The 27,128-nt window shown below is 34.8% G+C and overlaps 2 protein-coding genes across 3 annotated transcripts in view; both read left to right on the top strand.

Moving 5' to 3' along the window:
* Nucleotides 1–27,128, top strand: part of pll (serine/threonine-protein kinase pelle) — a 97,723-nt gene that overhangs the window by 11,132 nt on the left and 59,463 nt on the right. The gene's annotated exons all lie outside the window — the stretch shown is intronic.
* Nucleotides 7,109–8,936, top strand: LOC149373747 (uncharacterized). Its single transcript, XM_089595745.1, has 3 exons — nt 7,109–7,114; nt 7,162–7,563; nt 8,790–8,936. Exons 1-3 carry the CDS (start codon nt 7,109–7,111, stop codon nt 8,934–8,936), a joined length of 555 nt encoding a protein of 184 aa, XP_089451871.1.

Genomic DNA, 27,128 nt, shown 5'->3' with positions numbered 1-27,128 from the left:
AATTCATCCCTTGATTTATAGCGTTTTTGTCCTTTTTCGCAGAGCGCCTGATAGTGCTCCGGCTCATACCGCATGTGCTCATATTCATCTCCTTTTATTACTGTGTAGTGATGACACATTGGAGGTCCATCTCCATTTACGTAGTGCACACATATGTTCTTTTTGAACTCCTGAGAAAAGACAAAAATGCACTCTCCATCCCCAAACTCGTAATCCTTCCTCAAAATTCTCTTAGTGTTTTCCGGGTCGACGTAGTTTTTAATATGTTTAGAATGCAGTAAGATTTTTCTTAGCTGCTTTGCTGTTAAGTCCAGATCGAACAGTACAATAAGACTATAAAACAAGCAATTACCATCGCCCTTTACATCTAATAAATCCCACTCTTTCCATAGCTCTGCAAAATTTCCGTCTGATCCACGTTTTTGCTCATTAAGTGCATCGTTTGAAATAAATTGGTTGTTTTTGCTTGATTCTCCATCATTCAAATTATCGAACTCCCCAGACGTCTCACCATGATTTAAGGATAGCCTTTCCCCCTGATTATCCCACGAAAGATTTGCTTCTTCGCTGCTGGTCTTGCCTTCACTTTTCTCTTCCTCACTTTTATCTTCCGTACTTACGGTTCCCTCTTTTTCTTTGTTTCGATCACCTTTTTTACTTGAATCCCTGCTGCTATCTTCTACCTCCCATACATCTATTCTGACTCCTGGTTTTCCCTCTACCTCTCTTTCTCTGATATCGACAAAAACTTTTTTTTTGAGTCTATCTGTCTTTTCTTGTAACATGCTGGTGAGGTCGTTAAGTTTTTTTGGATCCTTTTTTGCAAAATAATTAGACTCTTTTTGCCTTTCTCGTCGTGGATTTTCTGATTGTTTTTCTTCCCCGGACGTTCGATCCTCCGAAGTGCTACGACTTTTTGAGCTTCTCTCCCTACTGTCGTCTCTCTCTTTCCCATGCTCTGATCCGTTCAAGCCTATTTCAATTTCCTCCAAATTATTGTGTTTAATTTCTGGTCTTTTTTCCCAATTCACTATTATATTTTCTTCAGTCTGTGTGTTTTTTACAGGAGTGACAGAAAAATTCTGTCTAATTCTGTTTAGAGTTTGTCTTTTCTTCCTTTGCTTTTGCCTTGTTTGGTGGTCTATGACGACATAAGGTGTGCTCGTTTTTTGTACCCCTTTTATCCAGCCCTTCTCTTTCTTCATGTGCTCTAATTTATTCTTTAGTGGCCCCTGTGATAAGATTTTCTCTTTAGTTTGTTGTTTTTTCTCAACTTCTTCTTCTGAACACAATTCCACTTCAGTCTTTTTCTTCCTGGGTTTTTTATGTGATGAATCTGAGTCTGATTACACTACTACCTTCTTTAACTTACCGTCGATCCGTATTTTTGATTTTGCCCTAATTTTGAATACACGCGCTGGTGGGCCATCACTTACTACACCCTCTTCTTTCTCTTGTTCATCTGCCATTTGATACAGTTCTATTCGCGGTAGTTCTGGGTTCTTTTCGCCCTCTTTTACGACTGGATTTCTTGAAAGAGCATCTGGTGCGTTGTTTGAGATACCTGGGCGATAAATTATATCGAAATCGTAACCACGCAACTCTGCCTTTAATCTGTTGAACCGAAGGTTTTTTGGACTTGTTAAAATGTTTCAACGGCTCGTGATCCGTAACCACCGTGAACTTCCTGCCATACAGATAAGGTCTAAACTGTTCCTTTGCAAAAACTACTGCTAGCAACTCCTTATCATACGTTGGATATCTAAGTTCACTACCCTTGAGGCACCGTGACGCATATTCACATGGTCTATCCTTACCTATCTCTCCCTGACTAAGGATTGCTCCGATGGCATAATCCGACGCATCTGTTGTAACAATGAACGGTTTACTTAAGTCTGGTGCTGTTAATACAGGTTCCGAACATAGCGCGTCTACTAGTTTTTTAAAGGCCTCTTCCTCTTTTTCGCCCCATTTAAACTCCGTATTCTTCTTTGTCATTGTAGAGAGTGGTCGCGCTATCTTTGCATAATCTTTTATGAATTTTCTGTAATATCCCGCGAATCCAAGAAACTGCTTAATTTTTCTTGTATTTGTCGGTCTTGGAAATTCTTTTGCGGCTTCGATCTTCTTCGGGTCTGTCTTTATCTTACCATTTCCAACCACGTGACCAAGGACTTTTGCTTTCTTCTTCAAAAATTGACATTTTTTTGGCTCTATGGTCATGTTTGCTTTTGCCAGTCTTTCTATCAATTTTTTGAAGCGTTTTTCATGTTCTTCGAGAGTTGCTGCGAACACCATGATGTCATTCATGTATACTTCAATTTCTCGCCCTTGTAGATCGGCTAGAGCTAACGTTATCGCCCTCTGGAATGTATTTGGTGACTCTGAGCATCCCATTGGCATACGTTTATATTGATAGTGCCCGTCGGGTCCCGAGAATGCAGTTTTATGCGCGTCCTCTTCTTGAATTTTAATCTGGTGGAATCCACTCTTCAAATCAACTACTGTGATGTACTTAGCGGCCGCTAAGTGCTCCAATATGTCGCTTTGAAAGGGTAGTGGGTAACAGCTTCCAACAGTTATTTCGTTCAGCTGTTTGAAATCTGTGACCAGTCGCCACCTTTTCTTGACGTTTTGTCCTGGCGGTTTAGGCACTATCCATATATTTGAGTTATATGGGGACGTTGACGGTTCTATTATATCCAAATCCATCAATTTTTGAATTTCTCTCCTGATGTTTTCCTTCACCGCGGGGGGGTATCTATATCTTCTGACCACTACCGGCTTATTTGTTGTAGTCTCTATTTTGTGTTTAATTAAATGAGTTGTTTTGAACGGTTCTCCGTCCAATCCAAACACAAACGGATTCATCGATATTAATTTTCTTACGTGCTGTAACTCTTCTTCGTTACAGCCCTCAGTGTCGATCAGTGTCATAATTTTTTCAATTCTTTCTTCGACACTTTTTATATCACAGTCTTTTTCCGCGTACGTGTCGATTTCTTTATCTCCATCTACGCTTTTATATCTCAATCTGTATTTTTTTTCTGTTTCTTTTTCTTCCAATTTGACTCCCTCGAGCAAGCCTACAAATGCAGTCTCTTCTTCTCTGGCGCCGTCCCCCACGTTGCCAGTTATTTCCATTTTCTTCACTTCTTCGCACTCTATCAGATCCACTTCCGGTATTGTAATTCTCCTTTTTTTGTTTGAAAAATTCACGCATTCCGCATATATTTTACTTTTATTATTAGTGCCGTAAAAGTTTCCAAAATGCACATGTTCTCCCACATCTTAAAGCTGCACAAATCCAACTTGAATCTTTTCGAATTCTTTTTTGACTCTTGCATATATAACCTGCCTGGATCTCGCTGCTATCTCGAAATATTCTTCCGTCTTCAGTGGGGTTTCTATACCACCTAGGCTAAGTGTATTTGTTTTTGCGCTCACCTCGCCATTGTATTTTTTAAACATATCCCTTCCAAGGATTCCGTCTACTTCGATCGGAAAATCCTGTGGGACTACACATAGAAAGTGCACTTCATACCATGGATCATTGTGTCCACCGTGCCTTTTGTTTCACGTTCTTCATGAGTTACTCCAATTACTTTTACTTTTACATTTTCATCCAATGGCGAATTTTCTTTTATATAATCTTCTTATAGTATCGAGATCTCAGAACCCGTGTCAGCATAGAAATCTGATCATTTATTTCGGAAATCTTCACTCTCCAGCGTTACTGTTGGCGGTCTGCGTCCTACTGCTGCATAGTTAATTAGTACCGTCGTGACTTCTTTCTTGTCCTCTTTTCCCATCGATATATTTTTATCTTTTAGATTTTTTAAAAAATTTGGTTCGATTTGTTGACGAGTATTAATTTTGTTTTCGTTTATCTCCTTTCCCCACACCTCCGACTGTATGAGTTTTTCTTCTTTCTCTCCAATTTTTACATTGTTTACTTTTGGTCCTTTAAAATACGTAGCCACTTTTTCCCGATGCTCGATGTTGGGGGAGTACTTCGAGCATCGTTCTAAAAATTCGGCTTCTGTTTACTAGAGATATCACCCCGTCTAGGTTCAGCCTCCCTTGCGTCTTGTGTCCCGTTTGTGTATCTAGGCTCATAACGCTCGTTACTTTTCCAATCATAATTATTTCGGCTATCATCCCTACCACTTTCTCTTTGGCCGTAATTTCTGCCATTCGGCTCATAATATCTATTATTACTATTATTATTGTTGTTATTGTTTTCGCGATAAGCATACCCTCTTTCAAAATCTCTCCCATATCTGCCGTAGTTGTATTTATTCTCTGCTTGAGCCATATTATTATGTCTGTAGTCTCCGGGTCTTCTTCCACTATCATTATATGATCTTCCACCTCTTCTTTCTTCACCCCTATCCTGGTACCTTGTATAGTACGGTGTTCTGGTCTCCTCACCGCGACCTTTCTTCACTAGCAGCCCCTTTTCTATGTCGTGCCACAATGAACGACACTCTTCTGCTTTGTGCCCAATTCGGCCACAATAGTTACACTTGTTTACCTCGTCTTCCTTTTTGTTAAATTCTTTTTCCCATCTCTCATATTTATTGCTGTCTACTCGAGGTGATTTCATAGCCATCATATCCTCGACTTTCAATGCCATTGTAATGGCCTTTGTTAGCGTTATGGGCCTATGCATTGAAACTTCGTGGTTGTACGGGGGATTAAGGCCTAATATATATTGGGTCACTACTTCTTTTTGAATATTTTTCTTAAATTCCTGCCTTAATATTTCAGAAACTTCAAGGTTTGCTTCTTAAAGCCCCATAGCCCTGTTAAACAACTTTTGCATGCGATCTGAGTATTCTTCTACAGATTTCCTATCCCTTTGTCGTTCCAACCTAATTTTTGCCATAACTGTCTCTGTGCTACTGATGGCCCCGTAGCTTTCCGTAACCTCCTCGAGAAATTCTTTAATAGACTCAAACTGTGTGATTCTATCATTTAAATGTGCTGCCGCTCGACCTTTTAGCCTGCTGGATAGCGTTGCCAAAAAATATAGGACGTCTCTGTCGTCCACCTGTCGGCCTATTGCCCTTACTACCCTTGTAAACGCCGACAAATTTATTGGGTCCTCTGTAAATATTGGTATTGTTGGGATTATTGTGCTCAATTCTTTAATTAAGTAATTTATATTTCTCTCATACTCCCGGTGATGCAGCGATCTGTGTGTAGATCCACCTGTTGTTTGCTCCCACCTCTCCTGGTTATTTTTAAAATTTTCGAACTCCCGCATCGGTCTAGCTTTCCTTCTATCTCTGTTGTGGAATTCTCTTTCATTTTCTCCCCCCTCCCTTTCTAGCCATCTCTGGAGCAACTCTGTCTCCCTTCTCCAATTGCCAAGCTGATTCCTAGCGGGCCCCCTATCTGACTCATTCCCTTCCTCTCCACTATCATCACTACACAGGGGCTCTATATATGATTCTGAGGCTTCGTTTCCTCTAATTATTTGCTTAGGGCCCTCTTTTTTCTTATCTCTTAGCACGACCGTCTTCATGCCCTTAAAAATTTTTCCAATTAAGTCTTTTGTTTTTTTGTTCGACTTTTCTAACTCTTTGACCGCCTCGGGATCGTGGCAAAATTGTAACCATAAACTGGCGTCTGTTACGACCTCCGCGTCTGCTAAGCGGTCCACCGCCCCACCTACAACGTTATCAATTTTTCCTGACTGCATTTTGTTTTATTCACTTGGTTATTTTTGTTTGTGTTTTTTTTTGTTTGTTTGGTTGTATTTGTTTGTTATGGGCCAATTTGATAAAACTTGTCGCCCAGCTGTAATATTATTTACCGTTTATATAAATTTTATCTACCTGGACAGTATTGTAAGCAGTATGATCCAAAGCATTTCCGTGTCCGTAAACAAAGTGTCCAAAGAAAAATATTGCTACCAGAGGGTGCGTGGTGTGATGTAGTTTAGTGTTTTGGCTCTCCCTTGTTTTATTTCCTGACGGTGCCGGCCTCCTGGATGGCTGCTGAGCGCCCACGCTGGTACTTGACACCTGCTCGTTTCTCACGTGTCTCGCCGCATGTGTCTTCTTAACACTGTATTTTTTTCTTTTCTTGTTATTATTCACTGTTTCTTCTTTAAATTCTTTTTTTTTTTTTATTTCACTTTTCTTTTCACGATAATTCTTTTTATTTCCACTTACATTGCACTGTGGGTGCTTCCTGACGACGAAAGAAAACCAAAAAAAATTTTCTATCACTTTGTCGTTCACAACTCGCCACACGTCGAGCGCCAAAAAATAGGGGTCGGGTTATCTACAACCTCCTATTACGTGGGAATTGTGGAGTTTTGGGGTGTAAGGGGATTGAATACACTTGGAAGAAAGTATATGTTCGTTTATTAGAGTCTCAAAGCGAGAGCAGTCGCGTGCGTGGCGTTAGGTTCGGAGGCTGATCGGAGAGAGAGAGAGCGGGAGAGCTGATAACGCTCTGGCCCGCGGCCGAAAGGTGATCATCATACTCTGTACCCGCTGCTCATGCGCCGTGAGAGGTGAGTCTTGGGCGCGAACTTACAAAGGTTCTAGATACTGTACGTCACAACTAGTAGCCAAAGGTTTTAGTCAGGTTTATGGACTCGATTACGATGCAACATATTCACCAGTTGCTCGATTCTCAACTGTTAGACTGCTTCTAGGCTGGGCTGCACAACATAATCTCATCGTCAACCACTTTGACATCGAATCAGCTTTTCTACATGGAAAAGTCAAGGAAGACATATACCTACAACAACCAGAAGGATTTGAGGACACCAACCATCCGCATAAGTTCTGCAAGCTGCACAAAGCTTTATACGGTCTCAAGCAGGGAAGCAGAGTTTGGAACGAGAGACTTCAATAATTACTCATTGACATGAATCTTAAACAAGTTGTCAATGATGCATGTGTTTTTCGTTTTTTATACGGAAATAAAGTTATCATTGTCACTATTTTTGTAGATGACATATTGGTCGTCACCAACGAGCCTTAGTATCTAAGGGTAGTAAGTCAAAGATTATCAGAAAATTTTCCAACAAAAAACTTGGGAGAAGTTTCCCGTTTCCTGGGCGTGGATATCAAGATCAACCATCATGAAGGTGAGGTTAGTTTGAGTCAAAAGCATTACATCGATACTATTTTAAAGAGATTCAACATGCAGGATTGTACACCCCCTTCATCCCCTCTACCATCAGGCTTGGACATTAGTATACTAGAAAAGAGGGATGAGCAACAACAGAGTTCAGAGTTAAGTGCTATACCCTACCAGAGCGCCGTTGGGAGTTTGCTCTATCTAAGCCTGTTTACCAGACCGGACCTCACGTATGCTGTTAGCCTAGTCAGCAGATACAAAAATTGTTATACCACGCATCATTGGAATGTTGTTAAGAATATCTTTAAATATCTACAAGGAATAGCTGATAAGGGACTGGTATACGACAGGCGGGCAGACCAGCCCCTCGTAGGTTTTTGTGATGCCAGTTGGGCATCAAGCCTCGACGACTCACGTTCAACAACTGGATACATTTTCATGTATCAAGGAGCAGCAGTAAGTTGGGGGTCCAAGCGGCAATCAACTGTTGCACTTTAAAACACCGAGGCAGAATATCTGTCTTTGTCCTCGGCTACTCAAGAGGCGCTATGGCTTCGAAAATTGGTCGTGGAACTGGGTATTCAATCTCAGGGACCCGTTGCCATCTTTAGTGACAATAAGGGGGCCTTAAATCTGGCAGAGAACGCTAAATTTAGTCCTCGGACTAAACACATTGAAGTCCGCCATCATTTCATTAAGGAAAAACTTGAAGAGAACAAAATTTGCATCAAGTTCGCATCCACTAAGCAAATGCTTGCTGACTCTTTAACTAAGACTGTTAATGTTGGTGAATTGAGAGACTTCTGTATTCAGATTGGACTGAAAAAGGTTTAAGTGCTTAACATGTGTTAAATTTTTTTTTAATAAACAGTGTAATCTATATTTTGATTTGCAAGTGTTGATTAAATTTTTTTATACGTGCATACAGGTTAATTCAAGTTAATTAAAATTCTATCAGAGTGTTTTAATCTAAAATTATTAATGTCATAGTGAATTATCTTGTATAACACTTATATTTTTTTTGTATATATATATATATAATTGTGCAATCAACAAATTTAATGTTAAGAGTGGTTGTACACTCACATATGCTGAATACGTTTAATATATATATATAGTCTGCCGACTTGTCATGCGCACACCTATCACAATTATAGTTTGTCTATAAGAATCAGCTCTACGACTCGCACGACGTGTTCAGTTCTATCGTTCTTGCCTGTAACGTGAGCTGCTAGTAGTTCGCCCTAATAAACTTGCACCTGTAATTAACTAAAACGCTTCTAGTTAATTACCCTTATGTCCGACCCTTCCCAGTCCCGTTTAGCGCCCTATTATTAATAACAGTATCTCATTTCAACAATCAAAGAGAAATAGAAACATGAGAAATGGGAGACTTTTTATTACAGCTTGAAGCTCAGAAGAGAGCTCTGTAGAGAAAAACCATGTGATTTTACCACATGGTAAAATACGTGGTCTTACCATATGGTTTTCAGTTATTAACCACATGGTTTTGTCTCAAATAACCACATGGTTTTGAAAATCCACATAATTTTTCAAAAAACTTTATGGTTTTTAAAGAATATATGGTTATTTGATACAATACCATGTGGTAAATGACTAAAAACCGTATAGTAAAACCACGTATTTTACCATGTGGTAAAATAACATGGTTTTTTTAACAGAGAGCCAATAAGGCAATGAGTCAAGAGGGAAGAGCTTATGTGGCCACCTTGCAGCAAACACAGAGGCAAAGAGGAGATACTTTAAATGACCCAAACAACCGATGCCACCAGTGTGGTGACCCTGGTAACACAAACATGCACAAGTAAATTGCATAAGACGATGCTCGGTCTGCTTCCGCAGATATACATTAATCTGCTGCAAGATTCGGGCGCAAGATGCTTGTACAAGAAGTGCACAAGACTTGCCTAAAGTAACTTGCATTAATTTTTTCACTTTAACGCACTCGCAAGTGCATCAGACATGCACAAGAAGTACACAGAGACGCATGTGCACGACACTTGCGCAAGAAGTGCATCAGCCTTGCAGAAAGTTGCTTGCATTAATTTTTTCATTTAAGTGCACTTGCAAGTGCATCAGACGTGCAAAATAAGTGCACAGAGACGCGTGCTTACAGCGCTTGCGCAAGAAGTTCGTCAGACGTATGTTCAGTTACTTGCACTAATGTATAGTACTTTAATGCACTCGCAAGTGCATTAAACGTGCACAAGATTTGCATAAAGTTACTTGCATTAATTTTTTTACATTAACGCACTCACAAGTGCATTAAACGTCCACAAGAAGTGCTAAGGGGCACCTGTGCAAGAATTGTGTAAGACGTATATTAAGTAAGTTGCACTCTATAAGTTACCATTCGTCACGTGCTGTTTCGTTTCGAGCCTCTAGGTCGCGATGGACCGTTATCAAGGTCGCGGGGGGAAACGTACCCGTTATCGTTGACAAATGCCTGTAGAGAGTAGGAAAAAAATAAAACGCTCAACACGAACACTTTGATGATAGGAAACAACTTGTATTTTTTCTTTACAGCAAATATGAAGATGAAGGCGAATCAGGAAAGAAGACCGGAAAAATGACGCTAATAATTAAATCAATTGAAATTATGGACTGTGCTCAGACGAAGGAGAGAGGGGAAGGCTCTCCTTGGCCAACGTGCGTCGCTTGGTCAGTGCGAGAAAAACAAAAACATGCCGATCGAAGCAGACGAGTACTTAAGTCACGCTCGTTCTAACGCTTGTCGATTGCAACTGACTCGCTCGCGGTTTGTCTAGAGAGACTGGACAACGTGGCGAAAATTAAGGGAGGGGGGCCCTTTTGGTAGAGACCCCCCTGCGTTGCGGTGCCACGAGGCCTTCTTCTCTCTCTTTCTCGCTCTCAATAAGCGTACACACACATACGCGAACACGTGCAAAAGATATAATTCATTGCAAAAATATATTGATAATATTTTATGGATGTGTTGAGTATTTTGAAAATTCATTTTCCAATTTTTATCAAGTAAAAAATTTTATTTGCCAGTAATTTTTTTTCTATACTTCAATAATAAACAAACTTCAACCATGCTTTAAAATATTTTAAAACAAATGGTTAGTATTATTTGGCAAATAATCTTAACCGAGTATGTAATGAATTAAATCTTGGAATTGTATTCGTCAATTGTAACAAATTAAAGGTTATTTTGGGTTTTGACTATGTAAATTATTACATAGTAAATTACTAGTAAATTATTCGGTTGTGAAAATAATCATTTACAGGACTTACAAATTTTTATTTTTTTGGGTTTCATAGAGTTTTAGAAATCTGTTCTTTGAAAAGGTTATTTTCAGCCTACAAAATAGTTTTTGTATTTGGCACGCAAAGCCACAATTATCGCAGATATAAGTAGAATATTATTTTCCTGTATAGAAAAAGTTCTGTTCGTTTTAAAAAAAAATAAAAACATTTCATTTGAACAGCAAATTTGACTTGTAAGTGCACCAAACTAGAAAAATTAATGCAAGTAACTTTTTGCAATTCTGACGCACTTCTTGCATAAGTGTCGTGCATACGCACCCCTTTGCACTTCTTGTGCACGTTTGATGCACTTGTGAGTGCGTTCAAGTAAAAAAATTATTGTAAGTAACTTTATGCACGTCTTGTCCACTTCTTGTGCAAGCATCATGCACATGCACCTCTGTGCACTTCTTGTGCATGTCTGATGCACTTGCGAGTGCATTCAAGTAACGTTAATTAATGCAAGTAACTTAATACAAATCTTGTGCACTTCTTGGACAAGTGTCTTGCACCTGTACCTAGCAGCAGATTCATGTAATTCTACGGAAGCAGACCGAGCATCGTCTTATGCAATTTATTTACTAACCGAAACTTTGCGTAAGAATTGCATAAGAATTGCATTAACTGTGCTACCAGGGGAGTTTGGTCATTGGAGGCCACAATGCCACATCCAAGAGAGAAAGAGGAAGTTCTTTGCATGCAACAAGATCCATGAACAAGAGCACATTTATGAAGTTCTGAGGCATTTGAGGTATGGAAGAAAAACAGATCTAACAATTTTTAATAATTATAAAGGGAGCGGTAGAGGAATGTCTAGGGGAAGAGGAAGATGAAGGGGTAGTTTTAACAATAGTAAAAGAAGATAATCAAACGGTGGCACTAGGGGCACAGAGAGTAATATAAGTGGTAGTGTTATGAAAAGAGGAAGAGGAGGGTACAGCAGTAAAATATCTTACGTAGCACTAACAGCAGCACCTTTTAAATGCTGCATTTTAACTTGAAACAATATTTAATGAATTTTATAAGTGTTATTTATCTGATGAGTTAATGATTTTCTTAAAAACTGCAAGAAAGGTTCAAAACAAGTTAAATACAGAGCAAGTGATTCCATGGCCCAATTTACTTCGTCTTGTTAAAACGAGAACGTATATTCGCGTGAAAGAATTGAATCGAGGGAGAAGAGAGGTGAGCAAAAAAATTAGTTTAGCAGCAAGATATCATTAAAATACAAAGTTTTATAAGATATCGCTTTTAACTTCATTTCTTTTATCGATGTACATACGTAATTAAATATTGAAAATAATACATTTTAATTATGTATTTAAAATAAAATAAAATATATTTTATTTATTTTTTGATTACTGTATTCAATAATTTTATTCTTAGTTGGTCTCATATTTTTAAGTCGTTGACGCAGAGTTATTATCGGTCTATAAATCAATATGGCGTCGTTTTAGAAGTGCTTCTGATTGGTCGTGCGTCGTGCGCACCTAATGTTCATAACATCATGCTCTGAACGACCATCAAAAAGGAGTGCAAAGTGTAAAAACTCTTCACTATTAGCTCTGAGCCAACGCAGAGGCTGCGCCCTCTGTATCAGATGTTAGAAAAAAGTTCTTGCATAAAGACAAAAGCCTTATATCGTGTGGCTGCTTGTGACTAGCATACTAGAGAGAGAACGATGATACCCTCCTGCAGTCTCTTTCAGTGAGCCTGCCAATCACAAGCACCTATAAGGTAAAGGTACCTATTATGAGCCACTTACTCACTACCTTTTTGGAATCATGATCATTGTAAAATAATAATACGTTTTCTTTTAATACTTCCGATACCTTATTGAAGCGCTAGACTTATCAAATGTGTACCAACAGTAATAATTGTGAAAAAGAGTGTTAAAAAGATTAAAATTCAGAAAATGTCGACATCCTTTTTTGTATGTATTATGGGCCTCTAATTTATTTATGTCACTCTGGCCCATAATCTTTGTTCACATTATGGGCCACTTTTAAAAGTTATTACACACAAATAAATCACACTTATTTTTTATTCCTTGTGATATTTAAATGAACAAATGCTTTTAAGTAAGATATATTTCAATTTATTTTCACCAACGGGATTACTTTACTTGGCTTAAAGTTTTTATGTATTCTTGTGGCCCATAATATGTATTTTGTAGGATTTTACATGAGTCCATATTATGGACCACCACATTGTCCCATCAGCATTGGTATATAAGTATACTGAAGGTAAACAAAGATTCAGTTTTATCGTCGTTTTAGGTTAACTTATTTCAACTCTTGATTTTAACAAGTTATTCGTGTTCTGAGGTATATAAATGTCTTGTTCAGCTTCATAAATGTGTACAAAATATTAAAAAACAAAAATACTATTGGTGAATTGCTTAAAACAATGATAAAGTTGCTTATCATCCATGGCCCATAATATGGACATGCTTTGATGGACCGTGAAAATGTGTGGGCCACCTTGCTAGTACCGGCCCGTAATATATACAAAAAGAAATGATATGGTCCATAAGTTAGGCCAGGTTTTAAAAAATTGGATTTTTAATTGAAAAACTAAGATTATCACGTGAATCTACAAGCTTCAAGCTACTTGCAACGTTATCATAACATTACCTACAAATTTATTGTTATTTAATAAATTGCAGTTTAATGAACGTGGTTGAGAGCCTATGATGCACTTACTGTCCTACAACGCCTGTTAGATGCCCCAACTTTATAGATACGAGATTTATCTTTTTTTTTTGTTAAAAAAACTTTTAAAAAATATATTAGTAAATAAGTCATTTTAAAGTGTGAGACTTGAATTTTTAGGTCCACTGATTAAAACAATAAAAGTAACTTAAATCCTTTATTTTTGACGATTAACGTATAGGTGTCACATAATATGGTCGGTGGCTCATAATAGGTACCTTTACCTTATGCATGAGTGCATGCTCGAAGCTATTTTTTGTATGCAAGAACTTTTGTCACGTATCTGATACAGATGGCGCAGTCTCTGTATCGGATCGAAGCAAACAACTGATAACTCAAGTTTTGTCTACTTTCCACGATTTAAGTATTATCCTTTACGCTTACTAAGTGTAGTAGTCAATGATCAATTGGACTAAATTTTTTGCCCGTACTAAGGTTATGGTTGATATGGGTTTCAATCTCCGCCTAATACGTTATTTTATTGTATTTTCTCAAATTTTCTTTCCATTTTTATGTTATTCCTCAAAATTAACCCAGGTAAATCAGTTAATATTTTTTTAATTTTGAAGAATTACGTTATTTCTCTTTAATTGCCTATTGGAACGTTTTATAAACTACTTAATTAAAGGCAGAAATGTTTTAAAACCTACAACTATTAACAACTAGATTAGAAATTGTTTTTTGATAATTAATTTTATAAGTCAAGAAAAAATTTCGATAAAAAAATATTTTATTCTAGTTTGCAGTTGGTATCGTAGAACTTACAATAAAATAATCAATTGTATTTGAATTACTTGCGTGTAGAAACTATAAGCTTATGATAAGTACATGAGTACGCAGAAATGATAAAGTGAAACTAATGTTTTGATATAGTAAAATGAATTTTAAGTATGAATAATCATGAAATCTAACAAAAAAAATTTACAGACAGCAACTCGTGAGGAGCTGTAGTATTTAATAAATAACATATTTACATCATTATAAACATAATACAAATACTTTTACGCAAAAAAATTGACAAATACATAGTGTCAATCCATTTTACTGACCTTTTAAAATTGTAAGTTAATAAACTATACAAGTTATGTCTAATAATACAGCATTCGTATGTAAAATTTTATATCGAAAAATTTTGCTTTAATCTTTTACTTACATAATTTTGAATAACTACTTAAATTAACTGCTGTTGGTGATCTTTAAGTGTTTCTTGTTCTAAATAGCGATTATTATTGTTAAAAAAATTATTTGGTACAATTATTTTACTTACCATGATTAAATATATGTTTTTATGCTACAGTTTCTATTTTTGACGTCTTAAACTTTTTTCAGTGCATCGACAAAGCATAGAAACATTATCAGATGCACTCGTCAAACCACCATCATTTTTAATTTTGTTAGTTTAGACATATTCGGTGTTGACTTACCCAGCATATTTAAACGAACTGAGCAGTATTTTTTTTCAAAAGAATAAGTTATCGCTCCAGGAATTTGTTGAATTACATTATCTAGATATTCTGATTCAACCCATTTACCGTCACAAACGTAATCATGATCTAATATCAATTTAATCCAACCCAACTTTTTATGCAAATACAATTCAATTAGGAATGTTTAAATGATGGTTTGCTTTTGAAGATTATTGATAAACAGCTGTATGAATCGAATATTACATTAATTCGTTGTGACTTTTCAGTTTTAGTGGTATTTATTGTTTGTTCCCTGGTAGGTGTCTCGTACTTATTAGAAATTATTAATGTTTCGTCTTGTGATGTACAATTCGCTAATGCAGGTACTACTAGTCTTGGGAAATCTTATAAGGTAGAAAAAAATTGATGATTTCTTATGCGAGTAGTTCCTTGCAAAAAATAAATAAATTTTTGAAACAAATGATAACTAAAATCCAGTGTAGCTTAAGAAACATTCTATCACAGATTTACGGATTGTTGCATATATTTTGTTGGGTTAAAATTTTTTTGTTTTACTGTAGCTTTGTAGTAACAGAAACTTGTGAATTTTTAATGTATTTAATGGACACTTTGATCTTTGTGAGTGGTGTGAATGCTGGGTAAGTCAACACCGTATATGTCTAAATTAACAAAATTAAAAATAAAGGTGGTTTGACGAGTGCATCTGATAATGTTTCTATGCTTTGTCGATGCACTGAAAAAAAATTAAGACGTCAAAAATAAAAACTGTTGCATAAAAATATTTATTAATAATGGTAAGTAAAATAATTATAATTGTACCGACTAATGTTTTTAACAATAATAATCGCTATTTAGAACAAGAAACACTTAAAGACCACCAACAGCAGTTAATTTAAGTGGTTATTCAAAATTATGTAAGTAAAAGATTAAAACATTAAAGTGCAAAACTTCGCGATATAAAATTTCGCACACGAATGCTGTATTATTATACATAACTTGTATAGTTTATTAACTTACATTTTAAAAGGTCAGTAAAATGGATTGATACTATGTATTTGTCAATTTTTTTTTGCGTCAAAATGTTTGTATTATGTTTATAATGATGTAAATATGTTATTTATTAAATGCTAAAGCTTCTTACGAGTTGCTTTCTAAAAATTTTACTTTGTTACATTTCATGATTATCCATACTTAAAATTTATTATTATTATTATTACTTTTTATATCATCGCAGGCATTATTATTCTTATGATTATTATTATTATCATTATCATACTCATTATCATCATTATCATTATGATCATAATACTGATTATCGTTAATATCTTCATTATCATCATGAGAACTTCTACTATCACTTTCATTATTATTTTTATCATGATGTTTATCATCTTTATTATTATTATAATTATAATCGTTTATATTATTGAGGCATTCCATGTCAACCCAGCCACCCCCTGCTGCCCAAAATTCCTTGAGGTTTTTTGAAATGAAATACCAAGGAATTTTTAGCTTATGGTCTATAGTTTTGAATGCCGAGTGGTAATTTGTGAAAATTCAAAATGGCGGTGCCAATATGGCGGCTGCAAGCAACACACATCACTGGGAAAAAACAGTTTTACGTACTGTACTTTGATTCTGGCTGTTTAAAATTTTAAGTTTGACATCATTTCCATGTATTTTTCACGGGCCAATACACCTATACCAATATTAGTTACCAGTGACCCTTAAATTTTTACCTAACCTCAAAAAATACCTAAAAAACGTTGATTTTTGTAACTAACAGTGACTGATTGCGTTTTTAGTCTAGAAAATTAAACTTTTTTATGCAAATAATATCTATTTTTAGGACTATGTGTATATAGACGTCTATCGACCCTAATATTTAAACCTAACCTCAAAATATACCTTCAAAACGCAAATTATCGTAACATACAGTGACTGAGGGTCATTTTGATGAAAGAATTTAACTTGTTATAGAGCATATTAGACCACCATTTATAATTATAGATGTTTCAAAAACCATATACCCAAAATTTTGTACCTAACCTCAAAATATAGCCTAAGAACGCATATTTTTGTAACGTGTAGCGACTGAGGGCCGCTTTGACGAAAGAAATATATTTGTCATAATACTTATTAGACAACTATTAATGATGATAGATATATAACGAACCTTCTACCCAAAATTGTGTACCTAACCTCAAAATTTACCTGAGGAACGCATATTTTCGTAACGTAGGGCGACTCGTGGCCGTTTAAACTAAAATTTTTTACTTAAGTCTATGTAGTTTCGACGGTCGTTCAGGGTTATGGATATATCATACACTATAAACATAATAGCTTGCAACTTACCTCGAAAAACACCTTAAAAACCAAATTCTATCTCTATTTATAGTGACTGAGGCCCCTAAAACTAAAAAGTTTACTGCTATTTTAGCTGTTTCTCCTGGCAATCCGGAATATGACCATATTTTTGTTTATAATTAGAAATCATCCCACCTAACCTTAAAAATTACTCAAGCAGTGTACAGTTAATAAGAGTGTTTAATCGAGAAAAATTCAATTATACTCTTTTTTTTGCAGCCCGGTACGATTATGATTATATCCCTCTACCGTCACGAAAGCTGACACTCGACCTAGGACACTAATTTAAATAGTTCACTACAATTCACTGCCACTGAATTACTTATTTTTTTAAAAATAGTACATGAAGCAATTGCAGTTTATTTTATTGATCGTAGGGCATAGAGGGGTCGGTGTAATATATATTTCAAGAAAGTATCGCCATCGCTTGCAGTGAGAATCAATGAACATGTACATGGATTTTTCAGAAAACTACAAGTATATAGTGCAAGATGCCGCTCAGGCATTTCATTTTAACAACGATCAAAGCATGGTTTTTCCTGTTGTTTACTACTATAAAAGTGTTTCAAAAATAGAGCACAAAAGTCTAGTATATTTGTCTGACAGTACTAAACACGATTCAGCAGCTGTTTACACGGTTCAAAATCAATTGATAGAATACATAAAAACTAATGTCAAGTCAGCTAAGCATATTATTTATGTAACAGACGGTGCAAAACAACATTTTAAAAACAGATTTCAAATTAATAATTTAGTTAATCATAAAGAAGATTTTGGTATGACTGCAGAGTGGCATTTTCATGCTACGGCCCATGGGAAAAGCGCTTGTGATGCTATTGGGGGAACATTCAAACGTGAAGCCGCAAGAGCAAGCTTATTGGCTAAGCCTACGGAGTCAATACTCGATTACAAATCATTGTATAATTGGGGTAAAAAAAATTTTGATACGATATCAACTTTTTTATACAGCAAAGCAGAGCACGCAAGAGTTCAAAGGAAGCTTAGAAGCAGATATGATCATGCGCCAGCGATTCCCGAGATTCAGAAACAGCATTCTTTCATTGTATTACCAAATAAAAATTTACTATTAAAAAAGTATTCTAATGCTCAAAATAGTATCCAGTTTAACTATGCATAGATGCACATAATCGGTAATTTATATCATTTCTAATTTAAATTCCTACTAAATAATAAATATTTCGAACAAACCGTATGAGAATTATTTTTAATGCTCTTGATGCAACGAAGACATTGTTTAAAACACTCTTATTAACTGTACACTGCTTGAGTAATTTTTAAGGTTAGGTGGGATGATTTCTAATTATAAACAAAAATATGGTCATATTCCGGATTGCCAGGAGAAACAGCTAAAATAGCAGTAAACTTTTTAGTTTTAGGGGCCTCAGTCACTATAAATAGAGATAGAATTTGGTTTTTAAGGTGTTTTTCGAGGTAAGTTGCAAGCTATTATGTTTATAGTGTATGATATATCCATAACCCTGAACGACCGTCGAAACTACATAGACTTAAGTAAAAAATTTTAGTTTAAACGGCCACGAGTCGCCCTACGTTACGAAAATATGCGTTCCTCAGGTAAATTTTGAGGTTAGGTACACAATTTTGGGTAGAAGGTTCGTTATATATCTATCATCATTAATAGTTGTCTAATAAGTATTATGACAAATATATTTCTTTCGTCAAAGCGGCCCTCAGTCGCTACACGTTACAAAAATATGCGTTCTTAGGCTATATTTTGAGGTTAGGTACAAAATTTTGGGTATATGGTTTTTGAAACATCTATAATTATAAATGGTGGTCTAATATGCTCTATAACAAGTTAAATTCTTTCATCAAAATGACCCTCAGTCACTGTATGTTACGATAATTTGCGTTTTGAAGGTATATTTTGAGGTTAGGTTTAAATATTAGGGTCGATAGACGTCTATATACACATAGTCCTAAAAATAGATATTATTTGCATAAAAAAGTTTAATTTTCTAGACTAAAAACGCAATCAGTCACTGTTAGTTACAAAAATCAACGTTTTTTAGGTATTTTTTGAGGTTAGGTAAAAATTTAAGGGTCACTGGTAACTAATATTGGTATAGGTGTATTGGCCCGTGAAAAATACATGGAAATGATGTCAAACTTAAAATTTTAAACAGCCAGAATCAAAGTACAGTACGTAAAACTGTTTTTTCCCAGTGATGTGTGTTGCTTGCAGCCGCCATATTGGCACCGCCATTTTGAATTTTCACAAATTACCACTCGGCATTCAAAACTATAGACCATAAGCTAAAAATTCCTTGGTATTTCATTTCAAAAAACCTCAAGGAATTTTGGGCAGCAGGGGGTGGCCGGGTTGTCATGGAATGCCTCATATATATATATATCTAATGTAAAAATTATGAAAATTCATATCGGTAAATCTCAGTCGATTTTATTTAATATCATAACTACTCGTACATATTTTATTTAACAAATATTTCAAACCTTTTTAATTAATATCACTTGGTATAGTTTTTTGGTTTTTATGAAAACGCATACAGATAAATTTATTATTTATATGTTTAGTTCAACAAACATTTCAAACCTTAATTATTAATATCACTTCTTTTAATTTTTTGGATTTTGTACGAGGCGTATGCGTTAGCACACACTAGGCTCGGATAGGGTGATTGGGAAGACACAATAAAACACAATAAAATTAAACAGCATAAAAATAACAACTTTTAATGTCACTTACAGGCCAAGAAAACACAGTTAATATTCACAAAAATTGTAATGGTCAAACTTATACCGGAGAAAATAAATACTGTCTATAGTCTTAAAGCAACGACCTATTGAAATATATAAAGGTGAAGAATGTAGAAAGAAAAGAGTCAAGTTGAATAACACAATATGTAAACACGCACGGGCCTTGAGCTCGCAAGAGAGTTTGAAAGTTACATGAAATAAATGTGAAAATGAAAGCACTGATAGAGTATAACTGATTGAAATATGGAATAACTATAAACCACTGTCTGTTAAAAAATGCACAATTACTGTCTGTGGAAATACACTAGAGTTTCACTGAGTCTTGCTGTTGATAATCACTGGTAGTTCGATGAGATTAACTATTTGATCTGATCTGCAAATTATGCAATGAGCAACTTAAACAAAGCACTAAGTGCACTACACTGCACAACTGAGTTTTGTCCACTGTATAGCGAGAGTTAATCAGAAGATTTACACTAGCATTTAAGGTGATGTATGCACCTTTGAATGCTAGAGTTTGGCAACGTAACTTAAGAGAGTCTTTCTTCGACGAGAGCTGAGTATAATCTGGCGCTTACAGTATACAAAGCTTGCCGCGTGAATACGCACACACACACCTGCAGCGCGCCAAGTCGACCAAGCGCACACGCACAGAGCGTTGAGCCGACAGAGACTACAAATGTACACAATGTACACAAAAGCCGGGCCTACTGTCGGTCGCTCTCATTTCCAACAGATTTTGATACCTTACTTGTGGAATAATAAAAAATACTTATTACCATTTGACTTGTAAAAGAAGAAGAAATCAGTTTTTTTTTCCATATCAAGTGCATATTGGCACAGAGCTTATTCTTGCTCGTAATAAAAAAACTTTTGTAACTCTAATTAGTACATAAGTGTATAAACATAAATTTTTACAAATAAAATATTGGCATAATTTATTGAAATTCATCGGTTTACTGACTTACCAACACTTTTTATACTTTGGTTCTTCAATCTCCTCTGAAGGATCGTTCTAGTGATATCAAAGTGAACAGCAAAACTTTTTATACTTTTACCATTGTGCACTGCATCGATGGCCAATTGCAATTGACTGTCGACCCATTCTATTCCTATACTTTTTCTTTGTTAATTTCGTAACATTCTCAATTCTTACTAAGTATATCAAAAGTTGTACAATAAATAAACAAAGTTTTGGAAAATGGAAAGTTAGGTTAGAAAACCGGTACTGATGTCTGCTTGGAACTAGTCGCCGTGCTCATCCTGCCCTTCTAGTTGGTAACTGACCTGCCCCTTTAACACATCTTTTTTAAAACAGTATAACTTTTGTTTTAAACATAGTACAATAATAATTTGACTGGTTTCTGAAAGCTCTTAAATGGCGTTTTTAATCGTACCTAATTAAAAAATTTCTGAATAATTATTAACTATACAAACAAAGCTTACAAATTTTCGACGGCACGCATGTTTTGAAGCTGAATTTCGAAAAAAATTTTATAATTTAATAGTAAATTTTATGGATGTAAAAGTTTAAGACGATTGAAGAGAAAGTATTAAAAAGTAAGAAAAAAATAGTCCGTGGCATAAAAATAATTTCTTTTATTAAAAATGTGACTGACCTATGTATCCATTGAATCCATCCTGCCCCTCTTTTCCCTATCGAATGTATGCCTACGAGGAGAGGAGCAGAAATATCGACTATAGCTATACTTATAGTTGAGCGCACAGCCAAAGCAAGCGACGATACGAGTTTTTCTCTTTTGACTGCAAACGAGTATATGCTATATATAATATTATAGTGCTTTACGTGCAGCTCCTATAAAGGGCACTACTCTGGGCACTTAGCACTTGGGAGAAGGAAGGAAAAAAGGATGAGAGGCCACCCATTACTAGACAGGGGTAGGAGAAAATTAGGCAATTTCGCTGCAAGAAGGTTGCCTAAACTTTCCTCGAGAAGCATTGCGTGGTAAAACAGCACATATGAAAATTTACAGAGGTACTTGCCCGAAAAAGTTGCACTGGCCGGGAATCTTACCGTGGTTTCCTGCGTGCTAACTCACGACCTAGCCGACTGAGCCACTGCGCGTTCGCTATATATATTTAACTGACTTTTGCTCTCGCTCTTGCTTCAATGTTACCTATTAATCTGATTCAATTAAATTGTGGAACTAAATGCTTATAATTACATGCACAGAATTTGATTTTAAAACAAATTTTTTTTTTGCCGTACGTTTATACTTATTTTCAAATCCAGTATTGTTTTAAAAATATTTTAAGCGTCTTTTTTTAAAATGGCAGTTCAGCTATAACCACTTATTTATTATTTTTCCTCATTATAATTGTTATGAATTGTAGAACAAGCTCCGGTGGTTGTCAATAAATACATGCGGCTTTAAGATCTATCTTACCCGAACTTTCGATAGTTAAGATGGTTACGGCTTATGTCGCTGCTCGTTTCATTTTGCTATCCAAGGATCGATTCCAACTGTCAAAAGATTTTTTTTAATGCGATTCATCATTCTGGTTTATTTGTTTTTTATTTATATTTTATTTAAATTTATAAATAATGCAACAAAATTTTTTTTTCTTATACATCAAAATAAATATATTCTTAATACTAATTCTTTTAAATAATTTGGTAAGTTGATACTTATCATTGGCAAGGCCATTTCGTAATTTCATAATAATATAATAACTTCTTATCTTATGAGTATAACGAGAATATAATACAACGTAAGACAGAAAAAATCCGAAAGCTCAAGAAAACTTACTTTAACACAAAACATTGAATATGATTACTACTAGCAGAGTAATACATACATTCAATTATACAAGAATATCCATCTGCATACATATATTATACTTTCTGGCTTGTATTTATGTTTCTTATAATTTATGCCTTGTAGTTATAACCACCACTTGTAACTTAAAATATGGATTTCAAATAATAAAAGTTTTAAGTTTATACATAATTTTCATAAATTTATACCTTGTAATATAACTTTATCAGAACTAAGTTACATACCTAATTGAGAATTCAAAACAATTATAAAATTTAACAAAAATGTTTTCTATTGTCTTTATTGAATGTTTTTACTGATAAAAATTTCAATATGCAGTAATTCACAGTAGACGAACGCTGACGATTTGCTTTGATAATTTAGACCAAAAATGAGGTTTGGCTGAGTAGCTCTTATTTACAGTAGTACGCAAGAAAACATCTTTAACTACTAATCAAAAAATCAATCTCGATGTATAAGATCTGTTTTTCATTACTGTTTAGATTTTTGTCGCATTATTTTCAAAGGTATTAAGTTCTGATTTCTACATACGCTTATTCAAACTGGTCCAAAATCAATATTATATAATTAAAATTGAAATTACATATTTAATTAATACAATAAGTACAGCTGCTATACCTAACATTTTTTTATAACGAAAGATGGAAAATAAATGTTTAAGGAGTTTTGTAAAAGTTTTCTTGAGCTTTCGGATTTTTTCTCTCTCACGTTGGATGTTAACAATTTCTTAGGAGTTCGAAAAAAATCTAAGAACTATACTCATTTCCTAAGAAATTATTTTATTATCATGAAATTACGAAACGGCCTTACCAACGATAAGTATCAACTGACCAAATTATTTAATAGAATCAATATTGAAAATATATTTATTTCGATGATTAGGAAAAAAAATGTTTGTAGCATTATTAATAAATTTAAATAAAACGAGAATTGAAAAAAAGATGCTTAAAATTTTTTTTAAAACAATACTGGATTTGAAAATTAGTATGAACGTACGGCGAAAAAAAAAATGTTTTGAAATCAAATTCTGTGCCTGTAATTATGAGTATTTAGTTTGACGATTTAATTGAATTAGATTGATAGATAACCTTGAAGCAAGAGCGAGAGAGCAAAATTCAGTTAAATATGTCTAGTATATACTCGGTTGCAGTCGAAAGAGAAAAACTCGTATCGTCGCTTGCTCTGGCTGTGCCCTCAGCTATAAGTATAGCTATAGTTGACATTCTCGCTCCTCTCACTCACCGAAGAATGTCTCATTTTAAATTAATATAGAATTTTGTTTTGAAATAAAATAATTCGAAGAATAGCTAATCGTCGAATGTTAATAAATTAAACACGTTTTAGAGAAATAATTTTGTATCAAAATTATATTTTTTGTTTTGCAGTTTTATAATTTGTCACAAGTGTTAACTTGTTGTGTACATAAGTTTTGTTAGATATGAAATGTAAAATTTTTCTTGAAACTATGCTTTTTTTATAATTTTACTAAAGGAGTAAAGTGAATAAATCTAGTGCATTAGTGTCCTATTAGAAATTGCACATTCAAAACACATGCGAATCAATGATATAATCAACATGAAGGACTCATCTAAAAAATTAATTATAAAATAACTAAAGTCAAAAAACTAATGGAAGTAAATTTTGGTGTATTTAAATGGAAAATTACTAAAACTATAAAAAAAAAAAAAATTAACTTATTGAACTACGTTAGCACTGAGGAAGAACATCAATATAAAAATAAAAGTTTTAAAATACACTAAAATAACGAACCAGGTAGAGATTTGAATCCTTATCAGCCAAAACCTCAGCATGGGCAAAAAATATAGTCGTGAACCGTTGACTACCACATTTTGTAAGAGTAAAAGGTTATACTTGAGTTGTATGAACTAGAAGAGGCTTGAATTATCAGTTATAGTGAAGAGTTGTTACACTCCGCACACCTGCTTGATGGTCGTTCAGAGTAAACGAAGAGTCACAATTGTAGGGGACTGCGACAGCCAATCAGTGAATAGAGGAGAGAGTAATGTAAGACTCACAAAATCTTATTTCTCTCTTTTTAACGTTGTTACGCACTAACAGCCAGTTGTCTTACTCTAAAATATTATTTCTATGAGTTCAAAGGCGCGAAATTTAACTTATCTAAAAAAAAAAAACACAGAACATGTTTAATTACTTCTGTTGTAACTTTGGAAAAGCCATTACACTAGATGTGGTTTCTTATGTGGCTTTACATATGAGATTTTAGATTAATGATGCCATATATACCTAATTCCCTGTGAGTAGATAAACAAGAGCGACTCCACCACACCTGTGCTGCAATCGCCATGGCGACTCTGACACACCTCCCTTTTCCTGCAGTTGTACTTCTCTCTCTGCGCGTGCTGCGTAAGTTTTGTGGGAGACTGAGCTCTCTCTTGCACAGATTCTTTTATCTGCGCTCGCTGCTTGGTATAATCGGCGTGCTGCTTGAGTTTTTTTGTGGGAGATGGACCTTTCTCTTGCACAGCTTTTTTTCATCCACGCGCGCTGCATTATTTTGATACCACAAACAACTTGAACGCGGAGCTCTCTCTGTTTGCGATGTTTTAGTTACAGGAAGTTTTTTTTGTATAAGTTGTTTATGCTTATGCTAATGCTTATATTGTATACAAGGTTTTTGGAATAAAGAAATTCTTAGTAGAAAATTAAAATGAAAAATTGTTTATTGAAAATACAGTCGAAAGAGTAAGTAAGTACCTAAAATATTAGTATATTGTAATTGCAAAAAACTGCTTTGTACATAAAATTTAACACATTATTCTGCAGCATCTAATCTTTTATTGACTGGATATTTTTTGTGGCACATGAAAAGTTAATACTGAAGTTGTGGAATCGACATGGCAAATAGTCCCTGGTACTATATCCTGCATGGTACTATCTCTTGAAGATGATTTTTTTCTTGAGACCCTTAAGGGTATTCAGTATATCGGCCAGAGTTTCTACTTTACCAACTTCTCTATTGTGAGAAATCATGGTTAATAACTAGTTATTTAGCTATTTACATCCAAAATATGGAGAAGAGCCCCCAAACTGGCACTTTGATAAATCAATCGAGCCCAAATTCAATGCAATCCGTTGCAAATTGAAAGAGAAAAGTTACATTTCCTGCTCATGAAAAAAAGTTTCAGTGTGCATAATCTGAAATGTAACTTTTTTAAAAAAGTAATGCATTGAATTATCTGAAATTTGAGTTGGACCTCTAAAATAAAAAGGTAAACACGGCTCTTCTTGTAGTTTTGCAGTTGTTGAGTTAAAAAAAATTGATATTTGTCGTAAATGGCATTATTTAACCTATACATCTGCATATGTTGAGTAAGCTCATAATTTGAACTGTATTTTTTTGAAAACCATCAGAGGACTGGCGTTTATCTTTTTATTTTAGAGGCTCTATCAAAATTTTAGATAATTCAATGCATTTCTCTTTAATAAAAGTTACATTTCAGATTATGCAGACTGACACACTCTTTCATGATCAGGAAATCTAACTTTCCACTCTTAATTTTCAACAGATTACATTTGAATTGAATTTGGATTGAATTTGGGCTCGATAGATTTCTCAAAGTGCCATCTTAGGGGCTTTTTTCCTTATTTTGGATTTAAACAGCTAGATAATTGGTTATTAACCATAATTTCTCACAATAGTAAAGTTGGTTAAGTAGAAACTCTGGCCGATGTACTGAATGCCCTTAACGTACACCTTTTCAGCGTCAACTAGCTCGTTTTTAAAAAGTTTTTCCTCCTTCATAAGGAACATTGCTATAATTCCAGCACATGTCATGGAAATTGGTTATCAACCAATGATTTTGCTTTCTGCCCCGAAATGATAAATTTTTCTACGCAAAAGGTGGCTTGAGTACGATTACAACAGGTAACGAATTTTTTATTTTCCCAACATAAATATACACCTCATTCTACAGCTGAAGTATATTAATTCTTACAACTCCTCGTCAACATCATAATCATCAACGTCGATCCATTCCATATTTAAATAGAACTTTTTCATACGCTTAACATTATGAAGAGATTGATTTTTATGCTCCAATGTGATAAGTGCAAGCGGTGACCAATTTTGGGAGTGAAAACGGTGGATCGTCCGTCATATTAGTGACTTTAAAGCCAAATCAGCCACTTTTGTTTCAGCTCGTCAATAAAAAATGTTTTCACAGCATTCTCAAGATTTTCTCGTAAAATATTTCCAATCTCTGTGTAGTCAATTTCTCCTGAGTCCCAGGTTAGTCCATAATAGCAAAGTTTAAGGTATACATTTTTATGTTTATACTTTTATAGTAATTTTCGTCAGGTAAAAGGTGCTTTAAAAAAAATACTTGTGCTTCCGTATTATTTGCACTGAGAGGAAGGATAGCAAATTCTTTAAGCGCGTAATAATTACCTGGTTCTTTAAAACCTTGCATATCCACAAAATATTCCATTTTACTCTACGGGAATTTTTAAATTTTTGTTCCGATTTTCATACCCTTCATTTTTAAGAGAAGACTGTTTGTTGGTTGAATACTTACCGCCGAGATTTTTTAGCCAAGATTTCTTGCTTCTGTCGTCGTCATTCTTAGTTGAAATTTTTTGATACCTTACATGAGTTGTGAAATTGCTTTTGACTCAGTTTATAT

Source organism: Copidosoma floridanum, unplaced genomic scaffold (assembly GCF_036245765.1).
Source record: "Copidosoma floridanum isolate Cflo_tuat_1 unplaced genomic scaffold, Cflo_Japanese_pri ptg000027l, whole genome shotgun sequence".
Taxonomy (NCBI): domain Eukaryota; kingdom Metazoa; phylum Arthropoda; class Insecta; order Hymenoptera; family Encyrtidae; genus Copidosoma; species Copidosoma floridanum.
Note: the sequence above shows the minus strand (reverse complement) of the source record. Positions and strands in the feature narration are given on the sequence as shown.

What these genes read in the sequence shown, in the direction of transcription:
- LOC149373747 (XM_089595745.1), top strand. An exon ending in TCATGTATCAAGGAGCAGCA is followed by an intron (nt 7,564 to 8,789) that starts GTAAGTTGGGGG and finishes TTTTTTTAACAG; the next exon opens with AGAGCCAATAAGGCAATGAG.